The 26,837-nt window shown below is 36.2% G+C and overlaps 1 protein-coding gene across 6 annotated transcripts in view; it reads right to left on the bottom strand.

The window, feature by feature from the left end:
• Positions 1-301: 301 nt before the first annotated feature.
• The window catches only part of SPRED1 (sprouty related EVH1 domain containing 1), a 59,526-nt gene continuing 32,990 nt past the window's right edge, over positions 302-26,837 (bottom strand). For 4 of the 6 annotated variants that reach the window (XM_056345740.1, XM_056345743.1, XM_056345744.1 and 1 more), the window contains exons 2-6: positions 24,601-24,775; positions 16,694-16,862; positions 15,343-15,392; positions 6,846-7,004; positions 302-2,079 (exon numbers count right to left, since the gene is read on the bottom strand). In XM_056345740.1, coding sequence (XP_056201715.1) covers positions 1,420-2,079; positions 6,846-7,004; positions 15,343-15,392; positions 16,694-16,862; positions 24,601-24,775 — 1,213 coding nt within the window. In that variant the 3' untranslated portion in view covers positions 302-1,419. Of the gene's footprint in view, positions 2,080-6,845; positions 7,005-15,342; positions 15,393-16,693; positions 16,863-24,600; positions 24,776-26,278; positions 26,579-26,837 lie in introns of those variants that run through there. The other 2 variants (XM_056345742.1, XM_056345745.1) reach the window with 2 other exon arrangements.

The following is a 26,837-nucleotide window of genomic DNA, read 5'->3' as shown; positions in this document are numbered from 1 at the left end:
TCTATGGGTTAATCAGTTAATTCTTACCTGAAAGTTGAACACTTAGTAAGTACAAAGCCATAGCAAATATCGTACACAATATACCACCACACATACGTACATACACACTCTCTCTCTCTCACTCCCTCCCCCATCCTCCCTCCAAATTTCCTCAATTAAGAAGTTCACTCCAGTTTTGCCTGGGCTGTAATTTTTTTCTCAAGCTGTCTTTTGTTGTTTTTGAGCAAAACACACACTACTTTTGTTCTTGCCCGTTCAAGTAAGAAAAAGTTGCAGTTCAAAATAATGAAAACAATTTCACTTTTGTTATTAATCTTTTGTTTTAATCATAGTACTTGATAAACAGCTGAACAGGATCCTAGTTTGACAGAAGGATAAACAAGAACACTGATGACAATTTGTTACAACTGCCTTAATGTACCTTTTGCTTAATGAACATTTGAATATGCAATAAAGTATTTTTGGAGGACACCCCAAAAGAAAACAACTTGCTGGTTGAGCAACAGAAACAACTTCCTTTTTGCTATTATGTTGAAATCAAAGTAATTTATATATAAAAATAAATGTTATGTTCTAACAAGAACATTTTAGACAATTACATCTGTGCTTAACAAAAAAAATATTGGTCACTCAAGACTAGAATAATTAATATTTTAAAGGTTTTTAGATTATCAGAATGTATGGATACAACTCAACACAAACTGTAGCTGAAGGGAAACAGGACTGAAAAATACCAATTTGTCCATCTGGAATAAAAATGAGACTAAATTAACTAATAAATATTTAAAATACTACCATGGAATGTGACAGTAGATATAGTCCATACCTACTACATCAGAGGGAAGGAAAGTTTAACATGTAATAATTCGTACCTTACACATTTAGTTAAATATAAACATTTGTTATTTATACATAAAGTCGCTTCCAAAAAACTATTAATAAGTGATTTAGTTGCACTTAAAATCAGTTTCATTTCTCATTTGCCGAGTATTAACTTTTCTTAATCTTAAATCAACTGTCGCTAGTGCACTTTTAGTTAAAATCTCCCCTCAGATAAGTTTTAATCCTTTTAAAAGAGCCCCCTCACCTAAACCATGAATGTACAAAGTGGCAAAAGTTAATCCCTTTTAGTATAATCATAGTTTATATACTCATTTTATAGCCAATAATAAGAATAGGCTTTCCTTTGCAAAATCTCCTTCACAACTTGCAACAAACGCCACGCACTCAAAGGAAATAGTTAGGCATGGCTAGCACTTGTAAAATGCCAAGGTCTGACAAGTCTTGTTGCTTCCTCCACATCAAGCATCTCTTACATGAAAGAAGATTCCCTTCAGCTTGCCAAAAAGCTTCCTCAAATCCAAGTTAGATGCTTCCTGGAAACAAAGATTTTTCAGCTCTGTTTGGCACAAGACTGATTCATCCCGCAGCTTTATGCTTTCCTCCACAGCACCCACATACCTCACCGCAGTGATGGCATGCTCTCAAGGGGAGGTAGCAGCACATACATGGAGCAATGAACGAGAGTGCCACCAGTGCTAACCAGCGTAAGCAGAACTTGTCATCATTAGTGTCACATGAGCAAGGATCAGAGAAATCTCCTTCAGAGTCTGACATGCAGTGATACAGCATGCTCTCTGCGCAAAGCATGCAACTAACTTGGTAGATACATCTTTTAATAGGATCTGGCGCATCTTGACATTTTCCTCTGCCATTATCTTCATGATTAAACCTTTCCTGGCAGTAAATACAGCGTGAACGCTCACCATCCTCTTTTCTTCTTTTTGAGTTTTTAAATTTTGATGAGGAAGGCTGAGTTTTAAATACCACAGAACTCTTTGAGTCTTTCAGGGAATTCAACTTAGTTCCATCCCCACATGGGTATAAATAGTCAGATTTTTTACCGTCTGATTTAGAAAATGGTATATTTGAGTCTGCGTCATCCCTCTCGAGGTCGTTCTTCCACATGTCAGGATGCCTGTAGTCTGCATAACGACGTATCAAAATGTCACGAGGGTTTATTCTAACAATTTCATCTTCATCCTGAAAGCTAACGTGCCTGATTGACTTCCGTGGGACCTGAAATGGCAAAGCAAGGTAAGTTTACTATACTGAAGTTCCAAATTTATATCTACCTACAAAGTAAAACTTAGATTAGAAAACTAAAAAACAGGTTTTCTTTTCCTTGTTGCTGGAAGAGAAAAACTGCAGCTTATTTTATTACCAGTACAATTTACAGACTTCCTCACAATAACGAGCCTTTTGCATGATATTAGGACCATGAGCTTTAGTATTCTCTTCTGACTTTTTAGGATCTCGTAAGAGCTTTGGATGTTTCCGTATCTGCACAGAACTTGATACTATTCTTTGAATTATGCTCAAAATTCAGGTTTTAACATCTTACAGTGGCAACTAATTCCTCAGATCAATTACGCCTTACATGAACCTGCTGATTTCACGTCAGTGATGACACAGTGCTTTAAAATTAACTCCCTGATATATTCACTTTGAGTTACTCATGTTATTTAGGAGAAGCTTCTCTTTATTTCTGCTCTAAGTTTTCAATCTCTCTCCACCTGTGCAACAAGAGTATTGAATACTCATTAGTTATTCTCAAAGCTGTAATCTAGAGCAGGATTTTGCCAGATGAAAAATAATATTCCGTAGCAGGATCAATAAATAACAGGGGCTTCTAAATGCATCTCCCTTTAGCTAACACACAGTACTTAAATCAATTAGCTTAGGACACCAAATGCCCAAGTACTTTTTAAATTCTCGACTTGTAACCAGCTGACCATAATTCAAGACCTTTTGCCTCAAAAGGCAAGTAAGAAGGAACATGCTGAACATACAAAACAAACAGCAGAAAGATAAGATAGTTGTTTATTCTGCCTTACAATGAAAGGGCATGGGGGCATGAAAAAGTTGTTGAAGGTGGCAAATTTGAATCGTCCAAAATGAAATACTGCAGACCTTAGGTAAGTGTAAGATAGGGGACTGCCACTAAACGTTACTGAAATCACATTACAAATGACTTTCAAGAAAAAGTGCAAATAATGACAGGATAAAAATGTAGCACGTGTATGGAAGGACCTCCTGAAAATAGTAGATAGTGCAGCAAAAAATCAAGAGTCTCAGTATGTCCCAGTATTCCTGCCTTACAGACAGGCAATTATTTTCCTACACTGTAGGGCTATTATAATCGGAGCCAGAATATAAGCGAGCTTCAAGTCAAATTCCGCCTTTTTCTCCTGTCAAGTGCACAGCCTGCAAACCATCTCACAGAAAAGACTGAGAAAAAAAAAAAATAACTCCATAAACCATCAGCCTTACAAATTCTTCCAGAATCATGAACTATTTGGGAATGCATGTTCAACATCAGTACTGTTGCTTTGAGAGTGTTTTTACCTTATTAGTACTGATCAAATTAATGAGAATTAATGTGTCACCATTCCATAGTCAAGGACAACAGCTGAACGGCATGTTCCTAGTCTGTTGCAGTGTGTAACAACAAACTACCGAAGATCTCGTTTTAGGTTAACACATTTCTATTTCACTTGCACATGCCTATGCTCCTACTGCACTGAGGTCTGCAGGCCCTGGGAAGGCAGAGGGGGGAAGACAGAAGGCAGCTGGGAAAGAGGAAGGGATAGCTTCTTAAAATATGCCAACTTCTGATTATGTAAGAATATCTGTAGCCTGCTCTAACCATCACTTCCCCCCTGCTTAATAATCCTTGTGTGATAAGTACAGAACTGTAATTAGAGCTGCTTTACCCTGGGAGTTTCAACGGGAGTATGCTAACAAAAATAATTTTTTTTCCTTGGCTCTGAGCCACATAGCTGGACTTCCACAAAGTCTGGAGCATACAGGGTGAAGAAAGGTTATATCCCGTTCAGCTAACATCACTGCTCTCCATACTTCCCCAGGCTCCGATGCAAGCAGTTGGGCCTCTCCTTTGCTTATAAAAGCGGAGTGCTTCTCAACACTATTCTGTTTTCAAACAAGAAAAAGAGCCTATTGTTTTAGCATCAATAACTAGCCATGGCTAATTGGCTTTTTTAAACAGTTAACAGCATAAATTTAAGGGAAAAAGCAAAAAAATGCTATTATGATTCTGCATGTTACAAGCATAAAGGATCCTTACCCCACTGTCCACACAGAATATTATGCATACATTTAAGACATTAAATAAAACCCATTGTTTAAAAGAAAAAAAACCCACCCAAAACCTCAAACCAAAAAACCCAACCTCAACCTCCCATTCCTCAGACAGCTAACAGCCATTAAAGATCACTATAAAGACTAATAACTAAAATCTGACCTCTCTTCAAGTCTTTTTTTGTTTTGTTTTGTTTGAGCAGAACACACACAATACATAGAACTAATTTCTTTTTTCCAAGTTCATAGCCAAACACCTACTGAAGTGCTTAAGGTCTGACATGTTACAAAAAAAGGCAGCATTACATTCTTTATGCAACTGATATTAATAAGTTTCTAAGAAAGCAAGTGGGAAATCCTGAAACACAAGCAAACAGGAGAAACGTTGGAAAAGCTCTATAAATAAAGTGGTTACATATTGGCTGCTTAATGGGACCTATATGAAATCACAAGGTACAGGAAACCTGAAGAATACACAATCCAGACTCAGTTAGGTACAAATAGAAGCAAAATTCAATGACAGTAACACACATAGTCCTCTAGCCATTCAAAACTGTAGCTCAGTACAAGTGCCATCTCTGTGTAACAGCTGAAACATGAAGGGAGACAATTTTTGTTGTCATGACTGAACTCACTAGTATTACACTTTACTTGAAGGGCTGCACCTCTAAAGAAGGCACAGACACTTGCTTGGTGTTGTAGCCTTCCCTGTCTCTCCTCAAACGGATATACTTGATTTTGCTCAGCTTGCAATTCCACAATACGAGGACAGCAGCAGCTGAATATATCATTGTCAAGTACTAAATTTAAGATAAGCACATTTCAGTATATCAGAAGCTGAAGAGTTGAGGGACTTTGGTACTTTTTAGTAACAGCCAAAGTATAACAGGTAAAGAGCTGAACTGTCATTAATCACTTCTTTAGTTTGAGCATTTTCTTCTTGAGCTATTCAACTTAACGATCTCAGTAAGACTATTCAAACTTAATTTATACAAAATTGAAACAAAATAGGTATTTACCTCAAGATCTGCTGTGCCACACGGTCACACACATGGAGTTCAGCAGGGACAGTGCAGTGTGCACACATACTGAATGTGAGATTTTGCTGACTTGCCTATGTTCTAAATGTGTGCACCACAGGACCATGCAAAAAGCATGGAGTGTCAGATGCAGGTGGTGCTACAATATGAGAAAAGTATTTTAAAGAATATCTACTTAAATTCCCATGGAATCTCCTGTAACTTCAGTCTACAAGACGTGAATTCTAGCATTGTCATTTCAAAGAAATTCTTAGTTCATTTCTATCAGACAGACACTACCCAGTGTACCACAGCTTAAATTATCATTTTCTCAGTATCTATAATTATGTATGTGCTCTTAAAACATACAGGTATTTTAGGCTACTGCACTTGTCTTTACAACTCAGTGAAGACAAACAGCACATACATCACTGGCTACTGCAGCTGTTAAGCGTTAGCTCCGATAAGCTAATCACCCATCTATTCTACTTAAGAAATTTTAAAATTATCATTGCAAGTAAATGGGAAGAGGGAAAAATATGTACTGGTGAGGTAACTTACAGAAAGAGATAATTGGTGCATATAAAGGATTAAAAATCTGAAGTTCATGATTTCAAGCTCCTTCTTTTTTCAAGTTACTTCTCCAGATGACACTGTTTGCTTCTTTTGCCCAATAAAACAGAAAGCAGATGATACAAGACTTTAACACAATCCTATCTTGCTTTGCAACAATGACAGAGGGTATTAAAAAGCTTCACTTCTAGGAGCAGAAATATCTTCTGATGAAGTGTTCACAACTAGAACTTGCATTCTGCTTTGACTTCTGTTATTAAGCTTATTCTAAAAATCTTCCCATGTGTTTGCTTTAGGTATAAGACCCTCAAATTAATTATTACCCAAGTTGCTGTTAAGCCTACTTCTACGGTCTACAGAAAATGTGGGTTCTTTTGAGGCTTACAAATAAGCAAAATGTATACTGTTAAAGGAAAAGCTGTAACACTGCCTTTCAGATCTAATGTTATATAAATATGACCACCTTCACGAAAATGCCTGTATATCAGCCTTCCTCACAGTAGTGGTTTTTTTTCTGTTTTAAGAATGTGTTTATCAATAGCTTAATACTTTTTACGCTTAACTAATACACTGTTTTCCTTACTGTATCAAAATAAGAGTATTTTAGTTTAAATAAGCAGTTAGAAAACATAAACAATGTTCCACTAAAAATTTTTAGCACAAGTGCCCCACTGTGTAATACATCCAAGATACCAATTTAAAAGATACTTTTCAATATTTCTAATTGAAACAGTATTAGTACATGTGTAACCGAGACTGAGCTCATGGCCAATCAACAGTTTCTGAACAAATATAAACAGATTTTCAGGGATGCAGATACAGAAGTCTGTAATACAGAAAACTGACTTCAAAGTGAAAGATCTATTCATGTTTGCTGCCCTACAAGCATGGGTAAATACCTTCACAAAGCTTTACCTCTGCCATCATAATGCTGGAAACATTTCAGCTGCAAGGCTTATATTCATCATTTCAACAAGTTGAGGGTATAATGCTATATACAGGGATTTAGAATGAAAGTCCTTTCTTGTCAGAAATTACACTGTGTCATTAATGCAGCAAGTAAAGAACCGCTTTTTTTGTTGGTAGCCTTACCTGGTTAGGTTGGCTAGGAAAACAGGCTCTCCTGGTGTTGAAATCCTCAAATGCTGAAGGCCTTAAATTTGTACTGTTGTAAGGTTCACTGGTTACTACAGTTTCGTGTTGGAAAAGGTGATCTTTCATTAATGAACCGGATGTATTTTCTTGAGTAGTCTAGAATACATAAGAACTCCCTTAAAATGATTTTGCATTTATACAAAACCACACCAAAACCACCAAGTTCATACATAAATGCATTAATATTCTACATAATGTGTTAGAGGCATCTATAAACACAAGTATTTTTAAATGCACATTTTTGAAGTACTTATAAGTTGTGTTTTCTTTACTCCAAGTAAGCCTTGGAAAATAAGGGTTCCTTCGCTGCAGAGCATACACAACTTGGACATCAGAGATACATGCCTTTGTAATTCAGTTGCCAAATGAGACCAAGAAACCTCTTCAAGAAAGGATTAACTCAGTCTCTGAGATTATACTTTCTTTAACTACCCACGAGGCTGTCAGTATTGAAAAATATACAACTGGAGGAAAATATTTCTGAGACTAATAAGGCAAAAGCTAGTCAGACCTATTAATAAATTAAAGGCAAGATCCACTGGAAAGGAACAGAAATTAGCTTTAACATATACTGGTTCAATTAAAATAGCTAATTACAGCAAGTGTGTATTAAAAACCCCCTAATAATAACTGTCTTTTTGACATTAAGGTTATTACCAGGCAATTTGATACAAAAATGAGACCACGTGGCAATATATAATGAGATATCTGCAGGACATGTGCCACACAGAATAAGGAGGAAGTATGTTTGGGTGGAAAATTGGCTTGTGAGATGATCCAGTTTCTGGAAAGAATAGAAAAACAAACAGTTCTCATTCTTTAACTAACTGGGATATACTTAGGATACAGTACAGCATATTGATACAGATCCCATTGGGCTGCCAAAAAATGTACTGTACAACGTTTTGTTTGTACTGAGAGATGCCGTGAAGTTAACTGGCTGTCATCATCTGATAGCACTGAGAAAATTCTGGCATCATCCAACTTCCAGCAGTGAGAATGCTTCAGCTTTATTGTAAGGATTTGTATATATCAAGAAAACATTAAGTGGGAAACAATAAGAGTACTGCAGAAAACTACCGAGGCAGAGGCAAGCCTGAAGTTTTGGCAGGTTAAGTACTAACACTGATGCACTAGTTTTCATTTACCAAAACACTTAAGGAACTTATTCTAGGATTACATTAGCACCTCACATACGTTAAAGCCTAACGTATCAAGTTCTCAGACATCTAGATGAAGTGGAAGTAGCTGTTCTGTAGCTGATCTTCAGGAGAAAGGAAATAATCACATCCCTAAGAATTTATATATATTGTTCAGAAGCACTCTGAGTGGAAAAAAATTAAAATTGGGGATTAATTAATACTAAAAAGCATAGGCCCCATGAAAGACAATAGCTCAATCAGATTAAAGTTTCACTGAAAAAATTTCAAGACAGGCAAAACTACAGAAAGAAGTACTTTTTGCAGATCCTTGAGCATGACACCACCGCTAAGCAATTGACCTTGTTGTCAAAATTAAATTTTCTGGTTAACATCGCTGGGAAAGGAGTACAGAAGAAATGTTAAAATGACTGGCAAGAGTTAGGTTTCATGGATGTATACTTATTTTAAGAGCAAAAAGCATCAAATATTAGTGCAATCTCAAACATCTTCCTAGCAGGAGGTACTCCTGCAGGTACATTGCCCAATGACATAAAAAGCTTCCAAAACACTGGTTCAAACCACAGAAGAGCTGCACTCAGAATGAGGAAGAAATGTCTACAACTATTTTTGGTTTGAGCAATGTTAAAAATGCTTATGAGCAGAAATTATTTAAGCTAGGAACACACTGAACAGCTAGAAGCCATTTTACAAAAACCACAGTGATATGCACTATGTAGCCCCCTTACTCTCCCCAGCTATCATCAACTTGAGTAGTCTAGGGAGAAGGATGAGCACTACAGAAACTACTGCTTCTTCCTTCCCAGGGATAAAAAACATACTACGCACAAGCCAGTCTTTTTCCCTGGGTAAGGTTTGCAACAGCTTGCATTATTTCCTGTCCCTGCAGGTGATTCACACCTTTTTTCTTTGGAAATAAAGTACCTATAATATAGAGCAAAAAGGACACATGCACATGCTCACACAGACAGACACTCTCTCCCCTTGGCAGTCAAGAAGGGCTCCATCTAATAAAGGACGCAAGCACTGCTCATCTATTACAGTGCTAACTAGCAGTGCCAGACACTGATGTATGAAATACAAACCTTAATCTTAAAGCAAGCCTTTGTGCCCTATACACAGCAATTATAAAGGAATGCTTTTATAAAATTCCAGCACAGGCACCACAATTCAAGCTAATTGACTTCAAGGACAAATTTGGGGGTGGCAGGAGACAGAGAAAGGCATCTGACCTTTGTAAGGCAAGAACTCAGTTGAGTTGTTCGGAAAGCACAACACTCAGCCTACCAACCCAGAACTACAGGTAAGGGGACACAGCCTCACTTCTGGTATTTATGAAAAATTAAAAGCCATCAGGTCTGTTACGATCTTATTTAGTGTATGAATTTTCACTATGCAGAGCTACAGAAATGCCAGATGAATATCCTGAACTCCCTATTTTTAAATAACTGATAGTTTAGATACAGCCAAACCACGTTTATTACTATCAAAAAGGCTTCCTTTGGACAACGCTTCCCACTCCAATGGGACATTTTACGACAAGGTCATAAACACCTGAAAACCCACATTTATAATGGAAACACTGACAACCTGAAGGGAGAGGCCCTAGAAACAAAAATTCTATTGTATTGAAAATGCATTTAAGTAAAACCCAAACATGTAAAGTTTTCCACAAGAACTAAGCTTAGTATATTAAATATACAGAATATTAGACACACACACAGATGCACACATTCCCCTTTTATACTGTCCAAAGCAATTACACCGCCCACATTCAATATCTTTAACCACAGTCTGCAAAGTACAGTACTGGCATAGGTTATTCAGTATCATCTGTAAAGTAACCTACGCCAGTTTTTAATGCACAACGGAAATCTGGTTTGCTCCCAGCTGCTGGTATAATAATTACTGTCCTATGGTTGCTAAGAGATACTCTGAATTTTTTTTCCAAGACTACTAAAACATTTCTGTGCGCGCAGGCAAAAGGATGCTGGGTAAAGCAATAAAATGACTCCAGCTGTAGCTCTCCAGCAGAATTCAAAGCCAGATGACAGCTGTAGAGAAAATGAAAACCAGACTGAGCTTCTCTTCTTCAATTTTTCTCTCCTTACTTCTCCCAGTTTGCCAGAGTTAAGTCTGGGAGAGAATTCAACATTGTTCTGCAAACATTGTTTAAAATGTTCTGCTCTAAAGTAAGTTTAATGATTACACAGAAGGATGGAAGAGACCACATTTCCGTTGCATCCCAGTTCTTGTATTTACTTCCCACGAAGCATGAAAATCTGCTGTTTGATGCTAACCAACACAAGTAGTATTTGAAAGTTTTTTCCTTAAATTTTTAATGGTGAATTAATGATACAGGTTTCAAAAATATTTGAGTAACTTCTTCCTGCTTTATCTATTTCTAAGACTGATGGAGCAACTATTTTCATATTTGGCAAAGAAACTGTTATAATCGGGTATTATTTCTGATACTGACTGAAATATTACCTAGATTACTCTGAACATTTCACACAGTTTAAAGTAAAAAATAAGGCATTTGACATGCCTTTTTCTTCCAGGGCTCTTCTACCTGAATGTATAAAGCATACGAGAGGTTTTTAGGGATTCTGAGGAAGGACCTAATAAATTAAACCACAAAACATAACTCCAAGGAAATAAGAGAGATGGAGATGTAAAGAGGCTGTTAGGAATGCTGGTGAGGGGTGGGGTGGGGAGAAACTTCCTCCTCTTTTTTGAATACTACTCCACAAAAAAGCTTAACACACACAAATAATTTTAGCACCACATATTATTAGATTTATTTTAAATGAATAATATAAATTCATATTACTTTTAGTTCTAGGAACTACACCTAGTCAATTTAGGTGCACTAAATATTGCTAATCTTTAGTGTTCTATCATGTAGTATTTTTTGCTCCATAAAAACAATAGCGTCAAGAGTAAACTATTTCACATTTCCTTACAAGTCATAATGTCAAGTTATTTCTGCAAGTTAAAACCGTGAACCTTTTGTTAACACACAAAATAAATTAAATGGTCACTAAATAGTGCATTTAAAGAGGCATACGAAACATTTTTGTCCTCCTTGACTGCATCAAAACCATGTAAGATGGTGTAAGTTGCAGACCCCTTCATATCGACAAAAAAATAATCCATGTACTCATTTCTGAAAGAACATGACAAACTTATTTTTGTGTTTATAATTTATCGGTCTACAGTCTTCTGCAAGTAGTAAGAAACTCAGAAGTATAAGTGCTCCATTTCTTATTACTTCAAAACTGTTAAGATGTGTTGGTAGCCTATAAATAATGCCAGTATGGCTGAATCAACAAAACCTGAAGGAAATCAAAACTCAACTGCTCAATTTTTCAGTTCTCAAAAGCAATTTCAGCATTCAAAACACACATAAAAGTACTTCTACATGCATGAACTCTAAATTTCATTTAGATTTACTTATAAAAAAAAAACTCCACCTGATTTTTACATATTTTTTCAGTTAGGCTAGATGAGTTTTAAAGCAACAAGTTTACATTTAGTAGAGGAAAAGAATCTGAGACAAGCTTTGAATAAACAAGCAAACTGACTTAAAGCAAGTTGCTTGCGTACTACATTCAAAATGTCCAAAATGTCTGGGTTTACACCAAAAAATCCAAACCTCCTACCTATTTGGTTTAATTCCCAGTATGTATTTCCATATAAGTATATATACATTCCCAGGGTCCATTTACAAGCGTTACAGGAAGCCAGATAGGTCCCCATTAACTCATTTGTGCATTTCTATTTGAAATTAATCTAGTAAAACTAAGGCTTATTTAATGATATAAACAATTTGCAAATGATACGTTCATTAAACAACTAATAGTAATTGTAATTATTTAAGCAACCTTTACAAGCAAGTATGAACACCCTTAAGTGATTTCTTTTGATACTAAGATTTTAACATTATTTCTGAACAACAGAGCATCTAAACAATCTATAACAAAGCTATTTCTTCTTAAAATGATATATTTTATCTTCAGTAAGAAGAATGCTTTTTCTATGAGATTTTAAAAACTGTACAAAAAAAAGAAAATAAAAATCTAGTAACCCAGGATAAAGCATAGCGAGCAAAATGTTAGCCTAGAAAGCACAAGATAAGAAATGAAAATCCAAACACTAAACTAAGAGTTGCACATGTAAATTTTGGACAGCCCCTATTTCTGCTTGCTACACTTATAAAATGTGATAGTACTTATCACAAGTAAGCATTGGAGCGTAACAGCAGTGTCACTGACTAGATCAGAAGGCTGTCTGTATTGATCTTATTTGGATTGTCTTGTTTGTTCTCTGTACTGTTGAATATAACCAGCCAGCAAAATAACTTATGAAGCATTTTTTGCTTTCTTCATCACTTATCATCTTCCTTTAAAAAAAAAAAACCACTGCCAATGAAATTTATGCACAAACTATATTCATACTACAAATATGCACTAAATATAGGACTCCTGCTGTGTAAGAAGACTAGGACAGCGTAGGCAAAACACCTGGGCAGCAGATGATGTAACTGACAAAGGCCTATTAAAATCAGTATTTTCAAGTGCACCTTGATGACATCCTGGGGACTACCATACCAACTAGTGAAGAAAAAAAATGAAACTGAAGAATACCAATACACGTGTTACTACAGGGCACAGACAAAGATATGTGCATTAACAAACACGCTATGAAAAGTGTGAAATACCCTTTCCTCTTTTTGATATTCTGCTATTTTAGAAACAGCTTATGACTACTTAATATTTTTAATGGAGGGGCTCCACTGCCTGATTTTGTAATACTTCATGAGGTTAAAAGTTACAGTTATGGGGGACTGTTCTGACAAAATAACAAATATCCCATTGCCCTCATATCCATGTGTCAACCTGCTCTTTAGCATTCTATCCACACACTAAAATGCCCTTGCATAGCTAATACTCCAAAACTTACTCAAAAATACTATTAGACACTTGGGAAAACAGCTTATAAAATAAACAGGGGTGGGGGGATCACTAGTCCTTTTAAACTATAGTGGAGTGGGAAGAAGGGGGGACAAGTCAACATGACTTTTCAAATACGTAATGAATTATCTTTAAACAAAATGGTCTGAGCAGGCTTTCAAATGAAAAAACTCTGGGGTACCAACTTCCACTTACAAGAGTATCAATCTTAAAAGGAGGTAAGAATTAATCATTTGGAGTAGGATGTACACTATTTGGTATATTCTTGATGACTAGACCTGGTGTTTGTAATTAAAATGCTGCAGCCTTCTACACACTGACATTCATAACCCTGCAATTATGGCTTCGGTATTGATACATAAACCTGATTTAGATCAAACTTAACCTAACCAGGGTGGGTTCAGGCTTCCCTGCATTTTTTTTTCTTCCCCACTTCTGGTATTGTTATCAATAGGCAATTCTAGTATCATTTATTTTACTTTGGTATGCAGAGATATGGTAAGAGAAACTAGCTAGCTTTTTTGCCTCTAGAAAACAGTTAATTCTTGCCATCTATCCACAGCACGAATCCATAATTAAGCAAAAGTGTGTTGTGGTGAAGTCATGAAGTATGTTTTCCTGTATGGAATGTAACAGATAATTCTACCAGCCATTTGCACCAAACAGGATTGTCTGTACCTGTAAGTTATAATATATATTTTTAAATAGATATATTTATTTAAAAAATACATAAAGTAAACATACATCATCTATTTACATATCTAAATATATGTAATGTTTACACCTATATAGAATAGATGATGTAAACACACTTTTCTCCACTTTCCCAATAAGAAACTTTGCAAACATAAAGAATCGCAGATATTTGCTTCAATTTTGGCATCCTTATATAGAAACAAAATAACTAGGCTGCATAATCAAGAGGTAATTAGTTTCCTCTAATCTTATTAGGCCTGTAGAAATTGCTCAATTATTAATCCTTGCAACAAAGCATGTTTAAACAAGTCTTTTAAAAGCTGATCAAGGATCGCATTAACTTTGGCACACATCTCCTCTACCTTATCAAAATCTCATTCCTATTTTAAATCCAAAAAATGTAATATTTATAGCAACTTTACTTTAAAATGAAATCAGGAGACTCTTCCACCTGGCCACTGTACAGTATCTTACAGTATCTTTTCTAAATACTTAACTCTCAAGACTCCTATCATAATTTGATTCTTACCTGTATCTTCAAAGTAGACTGCTAATTTTCTATGGGTGATAGATACACCCCATCTATCTACACCGATAAAGAATTCAATATTGCATAAACGACAAAACTCTTTCCCTCAAGAAACCCCTTAGGAAATACTATCAGTTTTCTGAATTGTCACCAAGACCCATGAGTCAATTTGTTTCTGTACCAGCTTCATATTAACTTAAATACCTACACGCCAAAAAATGAACATGTGAATAGAGCCAAGACTTTCCCTGAAACTGTAAACAGGAAATGACATGACAAACACACACAGACATGAGTAGGTTTTTACTCAGTTATATTACAGCTATTTACTCTATATATGCATCCATAATATTTGTTTATACTGGCTTTTTAATTACATGGATTCTTGGATACTACCAGGCAGTGCTACACATCAGTGTTACAGTACTTGACACAGTATTTGTGTAAAGCACTACAACTCTGAAGCATAGTAGGAGGTAAGTTTTTTACCTCTGGTGCTCCTATGACCTATAGGAATTGAACGATGCAAATAAGGATCAATAAAAATTTGCATCTCAATAAGCGACTGCTTTACCTTCAGTGTGGTTTAAAAAATTACCTGAACTTCCACCCTTGTTTGGATGAGATTCTTGTAACCATTGTCTCAGCATGGTTACAAGCTTTTCAACTCTAACCACATAACGGTAGAAGTGTCTATCACTGCAGACTGAAATCTAGGAAAACAAATAGGATGTGTGTGTAAAAGAAGATTCTTGATCCCCTATTTATTTTTTTTCCCCAGAAGAATACTTCATGTTCCCATGAGTTCAAAGAGGACACATAACCTAGAACAGACATTGTAAACTTAAAAGTTAATCTCAGGATGGTTAATCATCCTATTGATTAAATATTGACTACTTAGGTTAGGATAGACAATATTGTAAGTCTTCCAGATAACTGTTCTGGAACGTATTTCATTAAAATGAATTTTGCTATTGCTCTTATTTTGCTTATTCTCATTAATGAGAACAAAAACTGTTCAATAAATTTCTTCAAAAATAACTGTGCAATTATTAAAAAATTTAAATACTCACTTGAAAGCAGTCTTCTGCCACTTCAACATCATTTTGGGAGGGTGGATAACCTACAGGAAAAGTAAAAAAACCAAAGCAGATAAGCTTAATCTCTTTTTATTTACAGTTTACTGCTTCCAGTAGTTCACATCATCCTTCAATATCCAACTATAACGATACAAATATGCTTTTTTAACTTTTTTTAAACCAGTAGATCACTGTATTTCATTTTTAGTATCATTCATTTCTACATTCTCGATTTTATATAATCAGTGTTCCTAGCCACACTCCTCTCATGTTCACACCTTGTAAAAGCATTTTGAAAGCGTCACCATAAGTTAGAAGGAAGGGAGTATATTCTTGTTAATGTAGCATTTTGAAAATTAAAGGCAGATACATTTGGTTGGCATGAATGCATGCTGTGCTTATTTTGCTATAAATCAGCACAAATTGGCACTGTGAGACCCTAAGAGAGAAAAGGACTCACATGTTCTCTAATTATTTCTCTTGCAGGGATATGGATGATATCAGCACAATTCAAAAGAAGTCATTCTAGTATGTCAGAAAGCATTTCCCTTCAGAAACATGTTTCTCCCTTTGCTAATATGGTAACACACATTAAATCCCCAAATTTACAGCACGGCACAGAATTTTTTTTTTTTTTTAAATTTCTCCCTTTTGAGTTACTTTTTACAAGCTTGAAAGAGATGTTCTTTCCATTCAACAGACACCTGTTCTCTTCCCTCCCTCCCTCTCCTTATCCAGCAATACATTTATCATATTTTCAGCTCAGAATTGAGGCTTGATCATCTTCCGCACTTTGCTCACTACTTTGCATGAGGTCAGTGAAGCACTGGAACCAGTTAAGTCATATTACTGTCCCATATAAACCTGCCCTCAGAACTACTCTGACAGCTGTTAGCAAACAAGTAAAACTATTAAGTGAAAGTATGTTCAGATAAAAAAAAAAAGAACTCAAGAGGTCTCAAATCATTGAGCTTCATAGCTTATCCTCCAAGAACACAGAAGCTATAACAAGCTTCTGAGAAGATCCAAGTAAGACAATGTAACACACTAGCTTCCTCCATTTCTTCATCTCTAAAAAAAAAAGGCAATGCTTTATTATGTAGGGATGTTTCAGGAAATTACCTTGTTAGTGTTTGTGAAACAATTTAAGACACTTTGATGAATGGCACTTTAAAAACGCCAGAAGTACTATTTAAAAACTGTTAAAATCTCAATATGCTATAGATCAATCCAAATTCTTAATACTGTCAATAGTAATGTTACGCAAAGTTCTTTGACTTATCGCATTTATTAAACACTCAACAACCCCCCCACCTCTGCTAGCCCCTTCACCTGAAATACATACCTTGGGAAATATCCTCTACTGCTCTCCGAATACCTCTGTCAAATGCTCTTGCATCAGCAGGACTCTGAAATGTGAGGCCAAACTTTTTGTCATCAATCTTCCAGTGGTAAAAAGTAGGAGTAACTTTGTTGTAAACGAGGTCCTTCTTTAATGTGCATTCCAAGACCACCTTCCAGAAAGAAGACGGGAGGAAAAGATATCATTGACCAATATATCAAATTTGAGAACAAAATGTAGTTTATGAATTACCTGAAAACATACATCATAAATATCCTCCTGTTACAAGGATGTAATTTTAACTTTGTTTCTATTATGGCAAAATTATTTACTAACAGTTGCTGATAAGTGGGGTATGGGTGAAGGACACTATTTGTATCTTCCCAGCCTCAGAAGTATCTCATACCTGCAGCAAGCACTTCTGTTACTACAGGGTTGCTACATGTTCAGCAAATGAAATAGGCCACACCTTGAAAAAACATTACTGTGCTGATATCAAGTATTACTGCATCACTTGGAATTTTATTTGTACACATATTCCATAAAATTTTTGGGCACTAGAGTAACTTTATGCTGTTTTCAGGCCATACCCATTTTCTCCCAGAAAGGCTATCAGACAAGAAAAAATAATACAGGAGAATTGTTTTAAAAACTGAAATTAACCAAAGCTAAAATATTTTTTTAATGCATTACTGCCTGTACCTAGAGACAAATACATTTATGGCTCATGTTCAACTACAATTAAAACAATAATTAGGAATAGTTAACAGAATTATTTGGCTACAAAACCGTTACAGGTATACAGGCATATTCAGTTATGAAGCAAAGTCTCAGTCTTTACATCATATTCCCACTTTAAATTGGCTGGTTTTTAAAATATATTTGCATATGTAATTTAACTGAAAAAATTATTTTATGCAACACTGTTACACTGAATGTTTCTTGATAAAAAAAAATTCAAGGTGAACAAGACAGTAAGTATGAAGGGACACACAGTGATCTGCTCCTGTAGCACTAGGTATAACAAAATGCACAGCAAGACCACCTGTATCTCTGTATTACTAGATTCTGAAAACCTACACTGAGAGGTTAATGAGGAATTCTAATATTCTATCATTTAAACATTAATGTATTTTCAGAATTTTCATTGTTACATATGCAGCTTTTTGAGAGAAAAATACAACATTTCTTATAGCACGTGGAAAAATGAGGTTAATCATAAACAAAACTGAGAAAAAAATCTCCAGATTAAAAAAATCTGTCTGTTCTTATGTATCCTTTTTGTTCTTCCACTCTTTTCCCTGTCTAATTATTACATAGGCAAACAGTTTTTTTTCTCCTGTTCTTCATTATTTATTTCCCCTACCCTACATCCCACCGCTAATCATGTCCTCTTGAGTTTTACTGCCTTTTCGATGAAGGATGACATTTTCTTTCTGGACATTTAATGCTGAAAGAGTTTACAAAAATTTTGCTACTCCACTCCAAATTCCCTAAATAGTCAACAATATGTAGATACAGCAGCCTAGAAGAAAGCATAGGAAGGAAACTAATTATTTGCTGTAAATGTGCAAAAAAAGTGCTGCAGAAAAACCAAAAGTATCATTCTGCAGTTCTAAGGTGTATTACATGATCATTCTTTGTTCCTTTTGATGATTTTAAACTTGCTTCCTCCTAAAAAGAGGAGTTAAAAATTAAGATCTCTCATGTCACTGCGTTTTCTAGGTCTGTGAGCACTTTTGGGCCGTCTCTACTATACTAAATACCAACTATTTACACACTGTATTTTGTGTGCAGTTTCACCCAAATATCCACAAAAAGTACCACAGGACTGTTTTTATAGCATCTCAATGAACACCTACTCCCAAAGGACTTAATCCAGATTATACTAAAAATTCATACCTGGATGACAAACATTTTTAAGATAGCAGCACTAGAGATAAACTACTGGATTAAAGCTTTACTGGGCAGAAGATATGATTCTCAAAGAAACCTAAACTAACTCAGAAAAGCCCCAAACCAACACCCCCCAACCCCAAAAGCAACTCTGCTACCACGCATCCCCCCATGTGCAACCCTCAAAACATTTTATAAGACGAGCAATCATTAACAAGCAAATATCCTATCCAACGCTGTAACAATTTTCAGCTTAAGGAAACAACAAATTTGACAGGACGATGCTGTTTTTCATGTCTAAAGCTGTACGAAAACAGACCAGTAAACACAGTAGATATAAGCAGTTAAAGGTATCGAAAGGGGAAAAATTAGTTGCATCAAAATTGTACGTGTTATCAGACACAAGAATCTATACAGGTGAGACTTTATGCCTGCGCTACCAGAGAGAAAACTCAAAACCTGTAGGTCAGGTTTAGCAGTGGGACACAAATCTATAAACACTCAGACTTCGATAGTTTTTGTTGCATCCAGAATACTAAAAACCCCAACCAAACAAAAAAAATCCCAAGCATCGCCTAAAGCACATTTTTTCTCCCCCAAAACACTTCTATGTTTTGCAGCAAGAATGTATTTTTTTCCCTGCTAAACATAATGCCGTCAAAGGCTTCTTTATGCTGAAGCATGCAAACTGTCACTGCGGCTGGGGAGGAAGTACCACAACACACATATCTCCAAAGCCTGGAAACGGAAACCAAGCTTTAGGCAATACAGATATTTTTTTTGAGTCTTCAAACATCCAAAACTTCAATTATTTTTTACTACACTTTGATACAGTTCAGAATTCTCCCTATTTATGAAGATGATATCATACTTTCCTACATTGTTACCAAACATCTGCCTTTCAAACCTTTTGAGGTAGACCTTCCCTAAGATCTCCACTGATAAGCACAAAGACATGCAAAATTGTAAATTAAGTGGTCATGGCTTTTTAAAAAAATGCATTTTTTAATAAACATGGGTTACTGGTCTGTTTTCTTCATCTGGAGACAGACTATAAGACTTCCATACCAATATGAAGCAGCCACCTCAGCATGTAATGGAAAATGTTGCAGAGTCATCAGGCTCGAGACAGAAGACCTCCACATACACGTGATCAAGATCTAAATTCTCAGAGCATAAACAGGACTGTATGTCTACTTACTACTATTTACTGAAAAAAATCTTTTAATATCCAGATGTCACAAGTACAACACTAATGAGTTCATAGCTACTCATAAAAATATTTGCTTGCTACAAGTTTCTTTCCTCACCTCTACAACCTACATTCTTTAAAGATATTAGGAACTATTTAGTTTGTATAGACAAGATGAATTGCTGAAGTCAGAAACTTTGAACTTCAACACTTCAAAACCAAGTGTTTTTAAACAAAAATAAGATGACTATTTAAGAGCTTGGCATCATTACTTAGGGCTTGTTTTGGAAATAAATATGAATAGAACCTTACTGCATTTGATATAAATTTCTATTTTGATAACAGACCCCATAATTGAATATTTCTAGACACTGGATATTATTTTACTAGTTTCTAGGTGTACTTTCAACAGCTTACAGTATTATATATAGACTTCCACAATTTCTCATTCCCAGCCCAAATCTACAAACACCTAAGTATACAGTTTTTGATTAAACTTTTGAATGCCTTTTCAGCTAAACAGAATGAAAGGCTTTTCTCTAGTGTTGGCACCAAGCAGCACGACCTGAGCCTATGCATACTACAGAGCATGTGGCCCCAGTGCCACCACGACCCTGTGACGTGATTATTATTCTATGCGTCCTTTTTTCTTTTTCCAATTCAAAAAGACAATGTACTACAGCCCATCATAATCAACCTCTTCTCAAACTTTAAAGCCAATTTAAAAACTAAATGATGTACTAAGTTTTTGAACAGAAGATTTTTAGAAAAGAACAGTATTTATATTCAGCTTCAGCTTTTTCTCTCTCCCTTTACACAATTACCTGTTCTTCAAAAGAAAGGTTTTAAACTGATTTGTCACTCCTGACTCACAATCCAAAAGATACTAGTCATATTTTTTTTTCCTCCTTCAACAAAAACTTGCATGGCAAAGGACTAGAGGACTAGAGAAAAAAAATAAAACAGAGAAGTCTATTAGACTTTTCATTCAAGAATGTAAAATTCACCAAAGCCTAAAAACCTGTAAGCTTGAGCCTAGTGTGTGTTTAACACTAGTGCTATTAAGATAGAAGACACAGTAAACACAGTAAAAGAGAGCAGCAGACCTGACCAGGTTAGGAGGGAGTGCAATTGTTCCAAGCAGACTGGCTGGAGCCAGATCTAGGAAAGTGAATATAATAAAGCAGGAAACTTGTAATTATGTCAAAGTCTTCACAAAATACCCTTACATTCCAAAGCAGAGCTAAACAACCTGAGCAAACTAGCAGGGAGCATTCCCTCTCCTGAATTACTTCAATGGTGCCATCAACTTTTGATTTTCTTCTCAGATAACTAGGATGCTTTTTGTGAACCACCTAACTTCTCAGGTATATAAAGAAATGATGAGAAATGCCCCCAACAAGGAACTTTGGTATTTTATGTTCAGTCCCGAAGTATTTCGTTTATACAGCTGACTTACAGACTGAATCTATAATCCTAATTAAATGCCTGCATACCCTATAAAATATATAGGGACATCTGGCACATTGGAATGGAATTGCCAATGTAGCGTCAGAAGCGGTACCTGGAAAAGCAGCAAGTAAAGCTAGTTTACAAGAGGTAAAAGTTCTCATTCTTTTTGACTATAACCCTTTAAGAAGCATCTGGAAGATACCTCCAACAAATACCTCACCTATGGATTTCAGGTTGCTTTGGAATAAATTCCACCCTTCTACTGATGCATAAGCTGAAGAATAATACTGGCATCATGATTCCCATGTACCTTCAGCAAAAGCCATAGGTCTGAATTTCACTTGCTCTCTAACCTGAGGTATTTTAAAACCCATACTTCCCTGTGTCCCAGAAAAGTGTTCCAACTTCCATGCTATAGGTTTTCCAGGATAAGGGAATATCTGCACCTTTTCTGCAAGCTGCGCTAGTGCACAAAAGAAAGACTTACTGGGCAGAGGAAATAAAAATATCATTTAGTTATAAAGGTATTTTAACAGTGTGTAATGGGACTTGGAGTGAGGAAGAGACTCTGTTTGTAAGGATTACTTTCATTTTTAATCCAGAGAAGTATTTTTAAAAATGTCTGTGTGTACCCAGCAAAAAAGGTGAGTGATCTGGAAATCGTGGTCCAGCTTCCTGCGCTGTAATGACGTCTAAATACTACAATAGTTCACACATTCCTGAAGACACATGTGCTCAATAGCTGAAATGTTTGAAATGGTTTAGGAAGCTTTTTTTAAAACAATATTGCTACTTTCTCTTTGCAGATACAATGGCAGAGCAACTGACTGAACAGTGTACAACTAACTTCAAAGATTATTCACGTATGCAGATCTACACAGCGAGGCCACTCTAAAACGAGATCAGAGCAATGCTGGAGCACAGAAACAGCAGATGCAATGTAAGTCTTACTCAGAATCAGATGATGATCAAATTATTTGGTTCCTACTCAGTAGTAGACATAGTGAACCCATAACAACTTCCACTTTTACTTTATTTTTAAAGGGGGGGAAAAAAAAAGAAAAGCATTTTATGCCACTGAAGTAATCTTCAACAGTCCTTTTCAGGGTTGTCTCTTTGAGAACACAGCCTTCTCCACTCTTTCAGTTGGAATAGACAATTACATTTCAACTTCTTGGTGTTGTTTTTATTACTTTTTTTTATGACATATAATAGTCACCTATCAGTTCAATTTGGCTAAAAAACCCAATTGTTTGGCTTCATTAAAGAAAAGGTCAAAAATTGTGCTTTAGCAGTAGAGAATCCACAGGAATATCCTAAGAACAAATGTAAACCTCATTAACTATATTGAAAGCATAAAGTTCAGAACAGTTTCAGAATCAGTGACTGGATCCCTGTCTGGTGTTTCTCTTCCAGTCCCTGCTACTGTCATGACCTAGCAATGTCCTCACGTACCTGACGTAGGATCTTGTTACTTTTATGCCAACAGGGGTCTTGCTGAATACTGTGCAACTTTGTTGTTAATTCATTACACATTAGCTGTTGCTTGTAAGTGCAATATTTGAAATCCGAGGAAATACATGCATACATAGCTTCCTTTTACTCTTTTACCGAAGTATCACTGGCTCTACAGTATTCCTCCCCACAGCCTAAATCCGTATTTGTTAGTTCCCTGAGCTTTATTCGATATACACTGGATAGATGTTCTTCCCAGCTGCGTTTCTTCCATCTTTTATCCTGTGATTTTGAGGGGCTCACTTCCAACAGCAACTTCCTAAACCTGCAGTAAGATGAAAATCTGCCTTGCAGACTAGTAGGTCACATCTGGGGACAGTAGCAGGGAAGGGGGGGACAGACAGCCCCAGGATGTGACATACAAAAAACCTAACCCAAACAAAACAAAACCTGACTCAAAAAAATCTTTTCAGGACAACCAAAATTCAGAAAACATTCATACTAACGTGAGCTCTCTTTTGGACAGGAAGAGGAGCAAAGACATTTCAAGCCTTCTACCAGAAGTGGAAACAAAACAAGGCTTGCCCAGGGGAAGCAGGAGAGAGAGCACAAACAGATCAGGATGCCGATGGCTGTGACATTTTCATAGGCATGCAGGAGAAACACTGAACCAGCCTTCAGTTCTGAGTGTTTTATTACCCTCAGATTCTGAAGGCAAGCTGTGAATGTCGAAAGTATTAAGAGAAAATTGTCAAGTATCTCTAAATGCAATTAAGCTCCTCAAAACCAGCCTCAATAAGGCTAAAAAAAGTTCTGAAGGGAACTACTGCAAAGTGAGGAAGGAACTGCAGGTGCTCATAGCGGTGCAGGAACACAGGGTACTCTGCTAATAGCACTACGCCTCGCTGAAACAACTGAGTCAGCAGAATTTCTATTTATATGCTCTCTTCCTACAACAGCCACATCAAGGCAGAAAACTCAGCAGTCCTGCCTCAAAAGAAAAACTGGTATGCTTGAGAAAGAATCAGCAGCATGGTCTCAGAAGCAATTCTACCTTTTAAGCTTACACAGGAGTCATAAATTATTGGCAGAAAAAAGTTTGTCACAAAAGTCATTAAGATGGAGGTTTTGTGCTTTCCCCACTTCTCTTTGTTTCCACAGTGAGAACTGTCCCCCCTTTCAGAAACCTATTTGGCACACAAGTAACCAAGCAAGCCTTATTAAGCCAACGTCCTCCTCTATAGGTCTGCAGGCAGAAACAGCTGGGTTCCTACACCAGTTTGTCTTTTGTGAGGCTGACTTCTGTGATGCCATTCAAGACAAGTTTATTACTGGTATTTTAGTTAACACAGCTGAAAAATGACTATTGCCTATGTGTTCATCAAACCAGATCAGCTCTTGGACCTGTCAGCTCATGCTTTCTTCCAATATAAAAGTTGTTTTTGTGTAAAATGGCTACTTTTTATCATAGCCAAACTCCAAAATTAACTGAATCATTACTGAGGAATTCCTTCAGATTTTGCATTTCTAACAAGTTATCTCACCTTCCAATAATCCTATTAAACACAGTATCATTATGTATAAACAGGTTAACAAGAAGATTTAACTTCAACCCTCCAGTGGAAAAAAACCTGAATAGCAAAACGTTTCCCCAAATGGATGGAAATCTGCAATGAAAAGAGCATGTTTTCAACTTTCAAAAAGATCAACATGCTTAATTCTAGAAATGCATGGTATTACACTTAAATAATTGGCTCTTTAAGGTATACAATCATTGATAAGAAGAAAAGCTCAGCAACAACATTAGACTGAGACTATAAATTTACTTTCTAGTCTGAAAGCAACAATAAGCAAACATCTATTCTTAGGTCCTACGTAGTTTTAATGGGAACATTAAACGGATGTAAATTGTTACCGTTTTATCCCTGAGTCGTTCTCCATGGATAAGAAAATCAGCACAGCTATTCTCTTCCTGGGGAATGACTTTGAAGACTGTGACACAGCTTAGTCCACCCCCTCCAAGTGGTAACCATCCACCACTTGAGTCATCCCGGGTCATCACCACAGCTCGCACTCGTGCATAACTATTACTGGAAGAGATGCAAAAGAAGAAATTAGTTTTCCATAAACGCAAATCATCTAAGTCTAGTTAAAAAACTAAACAAAAACCGAACAACAAACCCACAACCATGAAGATGTTAATTAACATTGTGGAGGTTCAGTCCTTCCTAAGTCACTTAGAAGAAACCAGTCTAAGACCACCCTACAAAATATGCTCCTCTGTACTTCTATACCTTGGTTAATATATGTCGTTAAGACTTCTTGGATCTTACGTGAGATTCCTTGTAAAGAAACTTAACTGGACAATATAGTTCCTCAGAGTCAAAACTGATATTCTTCTGAAAACCTTTACAGTCAGTGATCTAGCTAGAGAGGGCCAGAGGCAGGAAAAGGACAAGAATCAACTCCCGATTTATTTTAGACTAATCATGAAGCCAGTCAGCCACCATGAAATCGCACAGAAAAGAGAACAAGAAAGCAGAAAGAGGTCAGGCCTTCTGCCACTGAAATCTAAACAAGAACAGGCTTCCAGCCAGAAACCCCGCTTCCCTTCGTCCATCCCTCCCTCCTCCCCACGCACATAACCCCTCCTTTGCAAGGGTAGGTCAGGACACACACGTTCTAGGGTTCCACAACAGAACCAGTTATAGCTACTTAAAACCTAATATTTGCAGTGCCTACCAGCTGGTTCTCTCCTGTACTCGCAGTGTGTGGAAAAATTACTTGCATTTTACAATTTAACAGCTTTTTCCATAATTTAGCATTTTTATTAAATAAAAAAATGGTTATCACTTCATTACTTAAAATATAAATTCCTTTTTCAGAGTCTTGGAAAAAAGTTTTTGGTGATCTCTCTCTCAGCTTTTATTTCATTTAAATTAAAAGACATGTTCTAGTTTTGGTTATGAATTTGCTGCTACATGAGTTGGAAAAACCCATGGTTTACCACGGACGTTTTAAGAGCCTACATTCAAAGTATGGTTTACTGCGCGAATTCCATAGTCCATGAATGAACATTCCAACACTTCTAAAGAAATAAATGTCATGGTATCTTTTGCAACGTATTTCTGATTGAGAGTTTAAATACTTATGCCAGTTTGCATTGGTGATGTCAAATTTAAGGACTGAAGAGGACATATTAGAAGAGGACAAAGTTGTTCATTCTGTACAAAATTATTTGTGATATAACCATTCACCAAACTGTTGTATTTTAAAATGATCACTGCTTTATTTCCACACACACACACCCTAAATGTCCCAAAATAACTGAAGGTAGGCTTTTCTGCGTAATTGATATATTATGTTCTCACACACACATATGATTCATGTATATGATTCACTTTTATATATATAAAAAAATTTTGCTGCAAGCATCTAAAGCTTAAATACATAACAGTTTGCAAAATGGGAAATAAAACAAGACTATCCAATTTTAGCTTACAGGCAAGTGAATTTGTTTAGAGGGACTTTGTTTGCCTCCTCCTCCCCCTAAACATCATAGTCAAAATGACAGTTCAGTGAGTGTTTCTCACCATTTCTGTACCAACATCTTTTAGTAACTCCTCCCACACAGCAGACAAATATAATCAAGAAAAATCCATCCTTCACTGTATGCATCTATCAATGCTAATATCTGCAAATAAAAATGGCTGTATCTTGATGCTCAGTAGTATTACTGGAAGTTGAATCATTAACTGGTCTGTATCACTGTATTTCACTCAGAGGTAAATTCAGATTGTAGCTGTACACTTCAGACACAGGTAGTCTTTTGCCTCATTTCTCTCAGGTGAAGAGTCTCTTCTGACAGAAACTGAGGACACTGGGACTTTCCTCTGAAACAGTCAGAAATAAGATGTACCAATTGGTTAAACCTCCACACTCTTTGCTATTCTTCATTCAAGCAAACTACAAATTTATCTTTGAAGTTATTAATTCTGTAAACTTGGTTCCAAATCTGAATATTAGAGCTTTCTTTTGTATACCCATAGACTGCAGCAAGAGTTCAGTCAAGCATCATTTAGGGATATCACAGAACTTCACTTAGGCTACATGAGAAAACTTGAACTACAACAGATAAAGAAAAAAAAAAAA

Source organism: Falco biarmicus, chromosome 7 (assembly GCF_023638135.1).
Source record: "Falco biarmicus isolate bFalBia1 chromosome 7, bFalBia1.pri, whole genome shotgun sequence".
Taxonomy (NCBI): Eukaryota; Metazoa; Chordata; class Aves; order Falconiformes; family Falconidae; genus Falco; species Falco biarmicus.
This window is presented reverse-complemented; position numbering and strand designations above follow the sequence as displayed.